At 36.0% G+C, this 14965-nt stretch overlaps 1 protein-coding gene and 1 non-coding gene across 8 annotated transcripts in view; both read left to right on the top strand.

Moving 5' to 3' along the window:
- The window catches only part of FCHSD2 (FCH and double SH3 domains 2), a 300305-nt gene that overhangs the window by 162208 nt on the left and 123132 nt on the right, over positions 1 to 14965 (top strand). For all 7 annotated transcript variants that reach the window (XM_019449723.2, XM_053900073.1, XM_019449722.2 and 4 more), the window contains 3 exons: positions 6247 to 6380; positions 10373 to 10427; positions 11418 to 11546. In XM_019449723.2, coding sequence (XP_019305268.1) covers positions 6247 to 6380; positions 10373 to 10427; positions 11418 to 11546 — 318 coding nt within the window. The remainder of the gene's footprint in view (positions 1 to 6246; positions 6381 to 10372; positions 10428 to 11417; positions 11547 to 14965) is intronic.
- On the top strand, positions 5817 to 5922 carry LOC128776275 (U6 spliceosomal RNA). The gene has a single exon (XR_008421362.1). It is a non-coding gene; the product is annotated as a U6 spliceosomal RNA (small nuclear RNA).

The following is a 14965-nucleotide window of genomic DNA, read 5'->3' as shown; positions in this document are numbered from 1 at the left end:
ATTATCACAACGAATTTTGTTTTCCCTCAATAACATTTTAATGGTCATGTTCTTTTAAAAATTTTCTCTATTGTGTCAGTTTTCTAAGACGTGGGGGTAAATTCAGTCATATTACAATTAAAAAACGTCTGTCCATTGTGATTATAACGAGAATAATATTATGGCTTTTTCGAAATGATTTTCTGTATGCTGGCATTTGCTTATAAAACAAAACAAGAGCCATAATAATCTAAGACTTTTGCCATTTTTAAAAATTGAGATATAATTCACATAACATGAATTTCAGGTGTATAATGTAATGATTTGATATTTATATATATTGCAAAATGATCACCATACTAAGTCCAGAAGTCCAGTTAACATCCATCATTGTATTAATTATTAGTAATACTTCAGTTCATATCTTTCTCATGCAAACTAGAGTTTATGTTTCTTTGAAATAGTTGGGATTTACATTTGGATAACACTTTAGAGTTTGTAAACTGCTACCATATCCATTATAGTCTCATTTGATTTTCCTATCAACTTGTTAGGTATATTAATCTTATTATTTTACAAATGATAAAACCCAGCCTAAAAAATGTTAAAGAGACTTAGTAGTAAATAACACAGCAGAAACTTGAATATACTGCTTCCTAATTCCAAATCCTATGCAATCTTCTAAAAACACTTGAACTTTAATATTTAAATAAGTTTACAGAAAAATACATACAATTCCTTTACCTTAGTAGACTACTTAATTATCTTACTCCTTTTATCTTCTTAGTTTTTGCAATAGTTACAATTAATACATCGATCATTTTTTAGCATATCCCATTTTCTTCATTCTATTTCCTAATTAATTGTTCATGTTTCTATGCAATCTTTGTGTTTACTATTTTTAATTCCTGAATGAATTTTTTATTTATTCTACTTTATTTAATCATACCTTTGTTTTTGGACATTACCACTAAGTCTGCAATAAAAATTAACTTTTTCTTTGAAGTTACTTCCTTAGCATGAATTTCTAGGACATGACTACTAGGTTAGAGAATCAACTGATTTGTGGGACTTTAATGTATTGGCTCAAGTTGCTATTTTATTTTTATTCCTCTCTTCAAGTTATTGCCAAGTATATCTTATTCTAAGATCTGTGTCATACTTAGGTATCATACTTCTACTTTCTTCACTAGAATTCTAGTATCCAAGTTTGTCACCATTTTATATAATACCTTATCCTTAAGGTAAACTTGTACATTCATTTCTGTGTCTGCTCAGTGCTGATAACTCTTGGTAAAGAGCTGGGCTTATACCATACCAAGTCTTTTCTTAACATATAGGCATTATTAAGCTTCTTTTTAAGTATATAATTTAGTCCCCTCAGAAAACTGGATTCCTATGAAGAAATTTAATCTAAATTTGGAAAGGAAATCCTAGGTAATCTTTTTCTTTGCAAATTAAGTTTTATGACTTGTATTTAACAAATATTTTTGGTGCAGGCATATCTCAAAAACATTATGGGTTGGTTTCATACCACTACAATAAAGCAAATATTGCAGTAAAGTGAGCCAAATGAATTTTTTTGTTTCCCAGTGTATATAAAAGTTATGTTTACCCTATACTGTAGGCTATAAGTGTGTGGTAGCTGTGTCTAAAAAAAAAAAAACAAAAAAACACAATGTACATACCTTAATTTAAAAATACTTTATTGCTAAAAATGCTATCTATCATCTGAACTTTCAGTGAGTCATAATCTTATTGCTGATAGAGGGTCTTTGCCTTGATGTTGGTGGCTGCTGATGATCAGGGTGGTGGTTGCTGAAGGCTAGTGTGGCTGTGGCAATTTCTTAAAATAAGACAACGAAGGGGTGCCTGGGTGGGTCAGTCAGTTAAGCATCTGACTTCGGCTCAGGTCATGATCTCACAGCTCGTGTGTTCAAGCCCCACATCAGACTCTATGCTGACAGCTCAGAGCCTGGAGCCTGCTTCAGATTCTGTGCCTCCCTCTTTCTCTTTGCCCCTCCCCTGCTCATGCTCGTTCGTTCTCTCTCTCTCTCTCTCTCTCTCTCTCTCTCTCTCTGTCTCAAAAATAAACATTAAAAAAAAATAAGACAACGAAGTTTGCTGTATCCATTGACTCTTCCTTTTACACACAATTTCTCTGCAGCATGTGGTGGTGTTTGATAGCATTTTACCTATAGTAGAACTTCTTCGACAATTAGAGGCAATCCTCTCAAACACTGCTGCTGCTTTATCAACTAAAATTATGTAGTATTCTAAATTGTCATTTCAACAGTCTTCACCAGGAGTAGATTCCTTCTCGAGAAACCACTGTCTTTGCTCATCCATAAGAAGCAGTTCCCCATCTATTCAAGTTTTATCATGAGATTGCAACAATTCAGATACATCTTCAGGCTCTACTTCAAATTCTAGTTCTCTTGCTATTTCCACCACATCTACAGTTCTTCCACTAAAGTCTTGAATCTTCAATTTGTAAAAAATGCAGTATCTGCAGCGCAGGAAAGCAAAGTGCAATGAAATGAGGTATGTCCTTGTTTTGCTGTGTGCAGAGCACTTTCCTTTGACAAAAACTCAAATTGCTCTGACTTCAAACAGTTCATTTTGGTGATGGAAGACATTTGGTTAAGGATTTACTGAAGGCTAGGGAAGAATAGATCATAAAAGATCTCTTCATTGTACACATGGGCTATCTATCTAATATTATTTGATGAACAGTATCTTAGAAACTTATGTAAAGGGAAAGAAAAAACAAGAATAGAATCACCCTGAGTTTTCTGATGAGATTTTTGAGAAATCCTTTCAAAGATACGAACTATCATAAGGTCCCCCTGATATTGTCACATATAGAGAAAGTAATTTAATTGGTAGCCTTTTATAGATGAAAATGAATTAAGTAATCAGGTCTAAGAGATACATCTTATCCTTCGAAGGGTAGGCATATGAGCAGTGAGTGGCTGTGTGTGGGTCTGTGCACGTGTACGCACATATGTTCTCATGTACCCATGGTGTTCATTTGTGTGAATATACTGATATCCTAGCCACATGATGTGCAATCCACATGAAAAGCTTTGACCAACTGTGTTTAGTTTCCTCTCGAAATGCTCAACTTAGCAGACCCTTTCCGTGCATGTAAATCACCACAGGATTCTTGAGCTTGCCTTCATTGATTAGTTTTTCTGAGGTGTCAAGTTCTATTGTTTTGGATGAACATTTTGGTTATAAATGCCTTATACCTGACTCCTCTTTTAAATAATCTGTCTCATTTTCCCATTAAACATGGTTTTCAGACCATGCCCCAGTTTTTGGATCTTATTTTTATTTGTATGTATGTATGTATGTATGTATGTAAATCTATGCCCAACACAGGCCCAAACTCATGACCCCAAGATCAAGAACCGCATGCTCTTACAAGAGGTTTGTTGAGGTGCTGGGTAATCCAGTCAGTTAAACATCCAACTCTTTATTTCAGTTCAGGTCATGATCTCACAGTTTGTGAGTTTGAGCCTCCTGTCAGGTTGCACAGAACCTGCTTGGAATTCTCTCTCTCCCTCTCTCTCTCTGCCCCTTTCCTGTTCATGCACATGCACATGCACGCTCTCTCTCAAAGTAAATAAATAAACAAGAGGTTTATTTGTGATAAGGACTATTAAAAATTAAAGGGAAAGACAGATTTTTCTACAAGATAAAAGCTTACTATTTTAGTGTATCTATAAAATGAAATATTATTCAGCCATAAAAAGAAATGGAGAAATAATACATGATACAACATAGATGAACCCTAAATACATTATGTGAGGACTTAGGACATATAAGGCCACATAGTTACATGATTCCATTGATAAATGAAATGCAGGAAATTCATAGAGACAGAAAGTAGATTAGTGGTTTCCAGAGACTAGGGATAGGGGAAAATGAGGAGTGACTGCTAATCGGTATGGGGTTTCTTTTTTGGGTGATGAAATGTTCTGGAATTAGACAGTGTAAATGGTTGTACAACCTTATAAATATACTAAAACCCACCAAATTGTATACTTTTAAAGGATGAATTTTGTGGTATGTGGATTACATATAAATTTTTTTAAAGCTTACTATTTTAAGATAAAGTATCTCTACATGAGTTGTCACAAAACTGGGGTAGGTGCTATAATGGATTAACGTGGTAAATGATAGCATCACTTTCTCACTTTATGACTTTGGGTAAATTATTTAACCACTTTAAGTCTATTTCCTTATCCTAAAATAGGACTAGTATGAACACTTTTACCAGAGTCATTTGGAAGAGTAAATGTGATAATATTTATTAAGTACTAAACTTAGTGCATTCTTCCTATGTGCCCATAGGGAGTCTTCTTAAGTTTAACGAAACATTGAGACTGTCATGATTATTGTAGGCCATACCTGGTATGAGATTAACTTAGAAGGACATTAGAACAGGGAACACAGTTAACCAGCAGGGCAGTGTCTAGTGCTAGTATTTAGTTCTTTCACTGGTGTATGTCTCAGTCTACATAGCCAACCACGGTTATTCTGTTTGGTTCCTCAGGTAAGAGATCTAGAGCAAGAGAATGAGAGAGAATGTACAGGGGTAGCCACAGGCCCTAAAGGAGACTAAAAGCTTTTATGACAACTTTACAGACAGAGCTTCCAAAGTCTATGAGAAGGACACATCCAGACACAGGAATTACAATACTCAAAAAAGCCTAAAGCCAGGGCTTCTCCACCAGATATTTATAGTTCATTTGTACTTTGATGCAGTTTGCCTGTCGGGTTCATAAGTAGTGTTACCAAATAACACAGTTGACATTGTGTCTTCATCAGGTTTCTGTTGAAACAGAGACCTAGAAAGTTAAGCAAGGGTCCAGTTTTCATGCAGAGGAGAAAGAAGTGGCTTTTTAACCCTTTATTCACAGCCTGACACTTGATAAGTGCTCAGTAAATATGCCCATAGAGAACCTTCCAGGTTTTGCACTTTCTGTAAAGTAGTCCCTTTTATTTGTTTAATATTTGTTTATTTATTTTCAAGAGAGAGCACAAGTGGGGGGGGGGCGGCAGAGAAAGAGAGACACACACAGAATCCAAAGCAGGCTCCAGGCTCTGAGCTGTCAACACAGAGCCTGACGCAGGGCTCGAACCTATGAACCGTGAGATCATGACCTGAGCTGAAGTTGGACACTCAACTGACTGAGCCACCCAGGCACCCCAAAGTTGTCCCTTTCTTAACACCTAATAATTTCTGGGAAACTCTAGCCTGTATGTCACATGTGTAAGTTTGTGCTTTATCTATGCTATTCCAGTGTCCTTGCTCTATCTACTCCATGCTGTTCAGCCTGGCACAATAGTCCCTCACCAATATCTCCTCCTACTTTGCTGAGGTTTTTTGTCAGTCTCCACTAAATACTATTTCAGGCTCAGAAGTTTTTCAGTGAGAGCTTCCCTAAATTTGTCTCAGGCTGGCAAAACTTTTCAGTGGTTTGTTTCAAACTGGGAAAAATGTTTCCCCTTTGGATATCCAGAAGAGTTGCAAAGCAATGTTACTTTGGCCCAATTGTGTTATAAAAATTTATTGATTAAACATTTCTTCGAGTTAATTATGTCTGTCCCTTCTCTCAGAGTGTATAGGTGTATCCAAAGAATTGAGCTGGCAGTAATTTTGAGTAGTAACTGTTATGTGGTACCCAGGTTTCTTGCTTCTCTTCATCTCGGACTTAATGTCAGACTTGTCAGATTTCTTTCCTTCTTTCCCAGAGTAGAATTCTTCACTACCTTTGCACCGTCAGTTCCCCAAACATGTAGAGACTTTATTAAGATTATGAAGAGTGCTCGCTTTGGCAGCACATATACTAAAATTGGAATGATACAGAGAAGATTAGTATGGCCCCTGTGCAAGAATTATGAAGAAATACAGAATTGCTTTGTTCTTTTGCCTTTATTGCCATGAAATCTCCAATAATAAAAGCATTTTCATTGTTGCTTTTCTTTTGCTTTACCTTACTGTCAGTCATCAGCGGCACTGTGGTTATTTCTCAAAGCAGAGTTGTTAAGCAAACTGGGACAATATTCAATACCTTACTTGAGATGGGAGTACCAGCTGTTCACTGGATTTTAATTTACAATTTGACGGAGACTAAAGTGCTGATTTTTCTCTTGGGTTTCCATCCTGAGGGCATGGTGCATAGTCCTTAGGACAAATTCATTTCGGTAAGCCTGAAAACTAATATCATAATAATTGTACTTTGTATTTTACAGTGTGTGGACCAGTTGACGAAGATCCAAACTGAATTACAAGAGACGGTGAAAGATTTAGCTAAAGGCAAAAAGAAGTACTTTGAGACTGAACAGATGGCTCATGCAGTACGGGAGAAAGCTGACATCGAGGCAAAGTATGTGTTTTAGCATTTCTGAAAAAGTAATTATGCAAATAAATGTTATTTTTGCCAGTACTTTGTTTTCTATTAATATAGGGCATAGACTCATTCTCAGGTTATCTTGGTTTTGTCTGACCTATAAATGTTACATACTTTCAAATTTTTCTTTCATATTGGCTGATCTCATTTCAATTAATACAGCAATAAGAGAATGTTTGATCAGTCAGTTTCACGTTCAATTGAATTATGGAAAGGAAAGAAGACAAATGAACATGGTATCAAAAGCTTAGCAAAAGCCTGTTGAAGTTGCTGTGGTATCTGAGTATCAGGATTTAAGAGCTTCATTTTTTTCATGCTAGACTCTAAATCAGTTGTATTTGGAAATCCCTGATCCTTAGCATGCCATTGAGGACCTTGGACATGTCAAATATATAAGAGCACTAACCTCAGTATAGAAACCCTGACTCAAGCACAGTTTCTCTCTTATGTGAAGTTCTAATACATACACTTTTTTAATGTGTGCTTTAGCAACTGTGTGCATTTTACTCTTCATATATGTGACTTATAAGTCCTTGATTTTGAGAATAATTAGGAAAAAAAGAAACTGGCATTTGGTACAGAAGGAACTGGCAGTTGGTAATAAAAAAGAGATCTAAAACAAGCCGTAGAGATTTTTGCTATGACAAGTTGAGGAAAGATAAAAAGTTTTTGAGAAAAAATAAACCTGTGTCATAGAATGGTACTCTAAAGAGGTCTGTGAGGAGAGCTGAGACTCCCGTTTAATGCAAAATCTGGAACTCTGAACTCCTAATCATGAAATCAGAAAGGTTATGAACACTTGTACAGACTAGCAACTAGTGGGTGAGGTTCGTTAATATGCTTTTATCAGCAGGAAGTTAAGCAATCTCATAACCCTCTTGTGAAAATTTAGTGTATCCTTGAAAGTTTATGTAGTACCAAAGTATGGTAGACGAATACTCATGAAATACTTAATGTTACTGGAAAACATATTTAATATTTCCCTAATTTAGTTTATTGTCTTTATGATTTTATTTTTGTGAGCATACAAATATTTCCCATACTTTCATAGAGTCAATGAACCCATCTTCCCAATAAGACCTGAAGATTTTAGATTAGATAATCTCTAATAGGAATTTCCTCTCCTAGTGGTTTTTAGGAATTTGTTTTTTAAAACTCTCAGGATTCTAGAACAGAGAGTTGACAGATTTGTAGAGCATATGTAAATACCTACTTTAGCCAAGGGCCACAGAGTGTAAATGCGGACAATTGCAAGGCTATTCCTAAGAAGTCTAGATTTGACAGGGTCTAATTCACAGATGCTGATCTCAAGAAACTGCCTTCTAATATGGCCCAAATTCAAAGGGATTTTAGTATATAAGACATTTTATCTCAGTGTGTAACTTCTCTGGAAAATTCATTCAACTACAGAGTAAGAAATGTTTCTTTATCTTCATTCACTCACTAAACGTTTATTGAATAATTATATTGGGTGCTGTGGGTACAAAGATGAGTAAGATAAGCTTTGCATCCTTAAGAAATTTAAAGCCTAGAATTAAAGACAACTGTGTTTAAAAGTAACTTTATGACTTGTTTATTCACAGCAAATTCAAAGAAATTAAGTGCCTCATGTCACTCAGTAACATATTTGCTGTAATTGTATGAAAACACTGTTTTGTAAGCCTAGAAAATAGATTAATTTTGCCTCATGAAAAAGGAAACCTTTATAGAAGAAGTGGTATTTGGACAGAATCTTGAAGAAGATGGGAAGGAATATCAGAAAGGGGAAGTGAAAACTAGACTATATGTAGTTTTGGTAGGTGATTTGACAGACAGTAAGATGTGCACATTAGGAGAGAGCACACAAGGAAGAGGGAAGGGAAGGATGAGTTCCATTTTGGATGTGTAGGTTCTGAAGAGCCTGTAGGACTCTGAGGTGAATAAATTTGGTAGGGGGTCACATATCTAACTCTCAGATGAGAATAGGGCCTATCAGATGATTGCCTGTCAGGGTTGATTGCCTATCAGATGATAGCTATACGGTTGAAATCCTATATTAGATGAGAAATTGAGTTTGAGACCCTAAGGAGCATTAATTAACATTTGGAAGTAGATGATGAAGAGGAGTGTGCAATACAATTCACCATTCATATATATCTTATTTTTTATAGATCATAATCTTTGAGCACAGGAACTGTTTTTTCTTTTTTTTTTAATGTTTGTTTATTTTTGAGAGAGAGAGAGAGATCACAAGCAGGGGTTAGGGGGCAGAGAGAGAGGGAGACATAGAATCCAAAGCAGACTCCATGCTCCAGACTGTCAGCACAGAGCCTGATGTGGGGCTAAAATCCACAAACCGTGAGATCATGACCTGAGCTGAAGTCAGATGTTTAACTGACTGAGCCACCCAGGCGCCCCTGGAACTGTATTATTCTATTACTAATACTTTCTTAAGTTCCACACAAGAATTATATGAAAATTAGCAAATGAAGCAGAAACTAGAAACTTAAAACCTTATTTTGGAAAATCCAGGTGCAACTCAGACTATTTGGATAATGACTACAATAAAAAAGGAGAATCAAGAATACCCTAGTCTTTTTTAGCCTTGAACAGGCTGTCCCAAATTTTAAAGCTTGTGGCCTTTGCTTTCTTTCTTTGTTTTTTTTTTTAATGTTTATTTATTTTTGAGACAGAGAGAGACAGAGCATGAACAGGGGAGGGGCAGAGAGAGAGGGAGACACAGAATCTGAAACAGGTTCCAGGCTCTGAGCTGTCAGCACAGAGCCCGACGCGGGGCTCGAACTCAGGGACCGTGAGATCATGACCTGAGCCAAAGTCGGACACTTAACCGACCAAACCACCCAGGCGCCCCAGGCCTTTGCTTTCTTAAATCAGAATGAATAACAATCTGATTAATAAAAACAGGCAAAACCCTAGGAAATATGAATATGGCAAGATAGAAAATAACAGGAAAATCGTGGACCTTATTTTTTTTTAAACACTGGGGAAGTAGTTAGGATGCGTATGTGTACGTCCCTGAATGTTTCTCTTTTGTTAGAAAGAGCATAGACTGCTTTTGCTATCCTCCTCACATTTGCTGTGCAGAGACTGGCTTGCTGCGCCTTCCATTCCCAGGTGGTCTGCAACTTGACTTCGTATTATGGCATAGCATTCAGCACATGCCCTGAGTTCTCCCATGGCAGTCACCATAACACTGCAGTCGAGACAAACATTGCCGCCTCAAAAGTCACTGGTTGTGGGGGTGTTGGTTATTCCTTAGTGTTTGTTGACTTTCTTCTTCTGCTTATCTCTAGTTGTTTGGGTAAAACCAGCATTTTGTTAGATTATTGTTTCCTTCCCAAACCAAAAGGGATTGAGAGAAATAAGGACACCAGAATGGGAGAAGATTGAATAGAACAAAATCATATAGGGCAGAGAGAACAAGGACTTTCTCACTGTATTCAAATACTATATTAACAGTGGACTTTTAATGGGAGAAAAAAATGGAATTAAGGACTTTCAAGAGCCCGGTAATATCATGCTGTAGATTGCACTGCAGGTGTTACAGCATATTGCCCACGGCGCTGAAAGCCTAAGTTTTGCCTCCATAGATTGGTCATCCCTAGGCATCCTTGAACTTTCTTATAGGAACTAAAGTGTGTGTAATTGTATGATAATGGAAATAAACTGTAGTTTGATGACTCTTGTTTATTAAGAGATACCAATATATTGGATTTGTCAAATTGTATTTTTGTCATTCAGGATATTTTTATTAAATATCCCAATATTTTCTGTTGGACTACAATATTCTTCCTGTAGTAAAATAAAGGAAAATAATCATTGCTGTCGGTTTTCCATTTGTTAGTACTCTTTTGGAATAGTGTTGTGGAAAGTGTCATTTTAAAAAAAGTTTGGAATTATAATACTTAATAAGTTTTATATGTAATTTTATAATTTTATTAAACATACTATTTTCTGTTTTATTATAGATCTAAACTTAGTCTTTTTCAATCAAGAATCAGTTTACAGAAGGCGAGTGTAAAGGTAAGTTTTTGAAAACTTTCACAATTGAGAAACCTTAGCTTATTAAAAAAATTGTTTTTTTTGAGGGTTAAAGTCAGTTATTTCCACCTAATGTAGAGAAGCATATTAAAGTCATTAACTTAGGGAAGAAGTTTCCTTCCCAGTTCATGGGAGTTTTTCACCCAGATGTCAGCACTTGGACACCACTTGCTTGTCAAGATTGCTTCAGAGATTGGTTTCTATACTTTACCTGCTTAGGTAGCCTATTGTCTGTAACTCTTAGTCCAAGAGGCTTAGTCCACGGGCTCTAGAAAATCTCTGCAAAATCCATTTCACTCATATTTACACACTTGAGTATATATTCCGGGCCAATGCAAGTGAGATTTTTCTGTGGGACCCTTAAGCTGTGGATACCTGATAAGTTAAATTTAATAACCTGCCTTTGGCTGTCATGATCCCAACTAGCACCCAGTTCTTTTGGCACATGAGGAGTGTTGATTTTTTTTAAAAAACTTTTCTAACTCCCAACAGCTTTACCCATGTCTTTGAAGATAAGGCACTTACTCAATTTGGAACCTTTATTTTCCCATCTGAATAAAATGAGCAAAATATTTTGAAGTTTCCTGAAAAGCTTTGGAAGTAGGTTAAATGTAAATAAGAAATATGTAAGAACACTCTTACCATGTATAACAGTTCTAATCACTGTTTATTTAATTTCTTAACAGTGTTGAATATTTTTTTTTTAATTTTTAAATTTTATCTTAAGTAAACTTTGTGCCACACATAGGGCTCAAACTCACAACCCTGTGATCAAGAGTCACCTGCTCCACTGACTGAGCCAGCCAGGTGCCCCTAGTGTTGAGTAATTTTTTATGTGTATAAATATTTTTCCACGTGGTTACCTTTACTCTTGTTGAGGAGCTATTACTTGCCAGCTAAGAATGGTATCTTTATATATTTTACAGTTCAGTTGTCAGTTTGCATTGATTTTTTTCTTTTACTATGTTTTAGTTAAAAGCCCGGCGATCTGAATGTAATTCCAAAGCTACCCACGCAAGGAATGATTATCTTCTTACATTAGCAGCAGCAAATGCACACCAGGATCGCTACTATCAAACAGACTTAGTTAACATTATGAAGGTAATACAGACTTAATATCTGTGGTAATTTTGTTTCATTAAAGACAAAACAACTCATGAGTTGAATTAGGCAGATAGGATTAAGTGTGAGTACAGTAGCAGCCAGGCTTCTTTGCAGTTCATTGAAGTATACTTGATACTGTTTGGGTAGCCTCTCCTTCAGGTAATTTTGAATTAATTTTTAATGTAAAATATCATTCAAAACCAAATCACAGTAAAAGACTGTATTATGTATTAGTCTCTAGCAAGTGGCAGATGTTTACTATATAATGGCTATTAATATATAAAATACAAAATAAGATTATTTTTTTAAAGCTTAGATTTTTTAAATTTCACAATTTTATCCTTAATTGATATGGAAACTTGTACATTAATGTTTTATGATTTTGGGTGTCCATGAGAAGACAAGAAAATGCCTAGTAGTGCTATGAAAATGTCTCTACCCTGGATATCACCCTGAAATGTAGATAGATTGTATTATGTCTCTTATGTACTCAAACTCTATCTTGGTCTTTCTTTGATTATACATCTATGTGTATCTTTAACTTTCACTGAAGTAAAGGAAAAGAGATGGAGAAGAAAACCTTTTTAACTTACTGCCAGCTCCCCACTTGTTGCTGGTATATAATTTTACATAGAGTGTATCTCATTTTCTCCTGTCTTCTCAAGGACCCAACATTTGATTATTCTGTCTTTCTCTTATATTTTCAAACCTTCCTTTTCAAATGCATTGTTATTTTCTTAATGTTTTTTTGAATTTTTCATTTTAGAGAGAGAGTGGGGGAGGGGCAGAGGCATTGGGGTCGGGGAGAGAGAGAGAGGGACAGACAGAGAGAGAGAGAGAGAATGAATCCTAAGCAGGCTCCTTGCTCAGCGTGGGGCCCGACATGGGGCTCGGTCCCACGACCATTGGATTGTGACCTGAGCCGAAATCAAGAACCAGATGCTCGACTGACTGAGCCACCCAGGCACCCCTCAAATGTGTTGGTCTTATTGACTGTCAAAACGCATTACTTTCATTGAATTGCTTGCTTTACAAATCATAAGTGTTGAGAATGGGGATGCAGTAGGAGTGGGTGCTCTTTTTTCTACAGTGGCTCTGGGAAGGAGATAAACTCTATGTAGGAACTATAAGTTCTTTCCTTGAAAGTAGAGACAGGACATTTCCTGGTTCCTTCAGGAAAAAATAGGAGTGATGGAGAGAGTGAAACTGGGCTAAGAAGTATCCAGTTGCAGAATTTTTTCTTTCCTTTTTGTTCACTGCCTGAAATCCGTTTTTCCTAGCCTGTTTTGATTTCTACTGGTTAGAATACAAGTGGTAAGAAAAACAAGAGTTTCTTTTGACATCTCAGATGAAAAGTCTGCATACGTTTTCCCTTAAATGTTGGACCTAGAGGCTTAGGCATTTTAATATCTTAGTAGGTGTCACATGGTGCTTCATACTTACAAGAACCAACAAGAGACTTGATCTCTCAATATAACATAGTTTCTCTAGGGGGGAAAATACATACACACACACAAACACACACACACACACACACACACACACACACACACACACACACACACACAGAGTCTCAAACAATCCATTATTAAAGAAGATACTCAGTACAGCTTGCAATTCAAAGTTGTGATTCCCTATATACAGTCAAAGCTGTTGACTATATATTTTCCCTTTGAATACTTTAAAATGAACATATTAGTTTAAGCAGCAGCAAAAATAAAATCTTTATGTTTTTTAAATTGAATCCACAGCCAAAAAAGATCTCTTTCTTAAAACCCTATGGCCTTTGATAAACTGGGAAAGGTACAGTATTCTTTTGGGGGTCTGCCCTCTGCCCCAAAACAAAGATTAAGTTAATGGACCTAGCCAGCTCTCAGATTATATATCTTTGAAGTTACTTTGAAGTTCTAATGCAGATATTTGATCAGCATTGGGTAGGTTATGCTTCAGATTACTCATTTCATGAGACATTGTAAGGTCCTGAAATGATAAAAATAGAGGCAGGAGTCTCCTTCCTTCCCTTAAAATAGAAAAATGTATTCTCAGTTTTCATGTTGTGTCTGTGTTAATTCATTTTCTTCCTCATGTTAATTCTGTAGTCTGCATTTTTGGAAAACTCTTATCCATTGTGTTGTAGCTACTAAGTAAGATTCTATCATTGAATTGACAGTGGCCCTTTCTTAGAAATGTCTTATTTTCTGAATTGTTGTTAAGGTTCTAATGCCCTAGCTAGAATCTTAAAAACAAATAAACAAACAAACCAAAAACCCCTCTGAATAGCTTAGAAGCAAGATATTTGATTCATTGATTTAATTATGTGCTTTTAGTAGTCATAGTGTGGTAGCTACTGGACCACACTTTGGGAAGAATCAAAGATAAGCAGTATACTCTTTTTATCCTCAAAGAGCTCAATCTGGTGAAAGAGAGAGAGATACATAAAAATGATTATAAATTAGGGGGTGACTCAGTCAGTTAAGCATCCAACTTTGGCTTTCAGGTGAATTCTAGCCCGAGTCCGCTGACAGCTCAGAGCCTGGAGCCTGCTTTGGATCCTGTGTCTCCCCCGCTCTCTGCCCCTCCCCAGCTCTCACTCTTGTCTTTCTCTCTCTCAAAAACAAATAAACATTAACAAAAAATTTTTTAAAGAAATGATTACAAATTAGAATAATGAAATTACTTTCTGCTAGAGGACCATAGTTAATGATAATAACAGCTATCTTTTTTTTGATTGCTTAGTGTTACTCTTAGTATTACTCCTAAACACTTTAGCATATTATCCCTTCTCATTTTTTTTTTCCTTTATCCTAGTTTAGTGTTCATAGTTCATTATGACTAGACTAGAAATGAAATGAAATGAAATTCTAACTCAAGTTGAACGCAGATAACCTCTTTCTTTGTACCTGCATCTAAGTAGCCGAGTACTACTGAAGAAAATCTTTCAACAGAACAGAACACACTCATGTTCATAAATTAATGTGGAACCCAGTCTCAAATGGACCCTCGACACTGCTCAGATATCCTGCTGTATTTCCCTGGTTAACTTTCCCTACTATTTTTAACACTTTTTTCAACTTTTTCCATCTCAAACCTCAAACTTTCCTCTTCTCTTTCACACTTAGCAAGTGATCTTTCTTCCTAATTTACAGAGAAAATACAAGCTATTAAAAGGGAACTCCATTATTTTCCCATTATCTGCCTTCATGCATGTTCAAGACTCTGCCAAGGAACCCCAACCTTTGAGTTGTTTATCCTGTCTAAAGATGATCTTTTCACCTTAGCTTTGGATATCTTATCCCCTTCTGCCTTTTCAGGATCAAAACAACTGATTATTCTCTTTTCTTCTTACATTTATTGGACATTGTATTCTTAGGTTAAACATGTAGAAGAGGGAAAAAAATTACAGAAGAGACCTTAAA

Source organism: Panthera pardus, unplaced genomic scaffold (genome assembly GCF_024362965.1).
Source record: "Panthera pardus isolate Hobbes unplaced genomic scaffold, ASM2436296v1 HiC_scaffold_12, whole genome shotgun sequence".
In the NCBI taxonomy this organism is placed as follows: domain Eukaryota; kingdom Metazoa; phylum Chordata; class Mammalia; order Carnivora; family Felidae; genus Panthera; species Panthera pardus.
The sequence above is the reverse complement of the archived record's forward strand: the minus strand, read 5'-3'. Positions and strand labels throughout refer to the sequence as shown.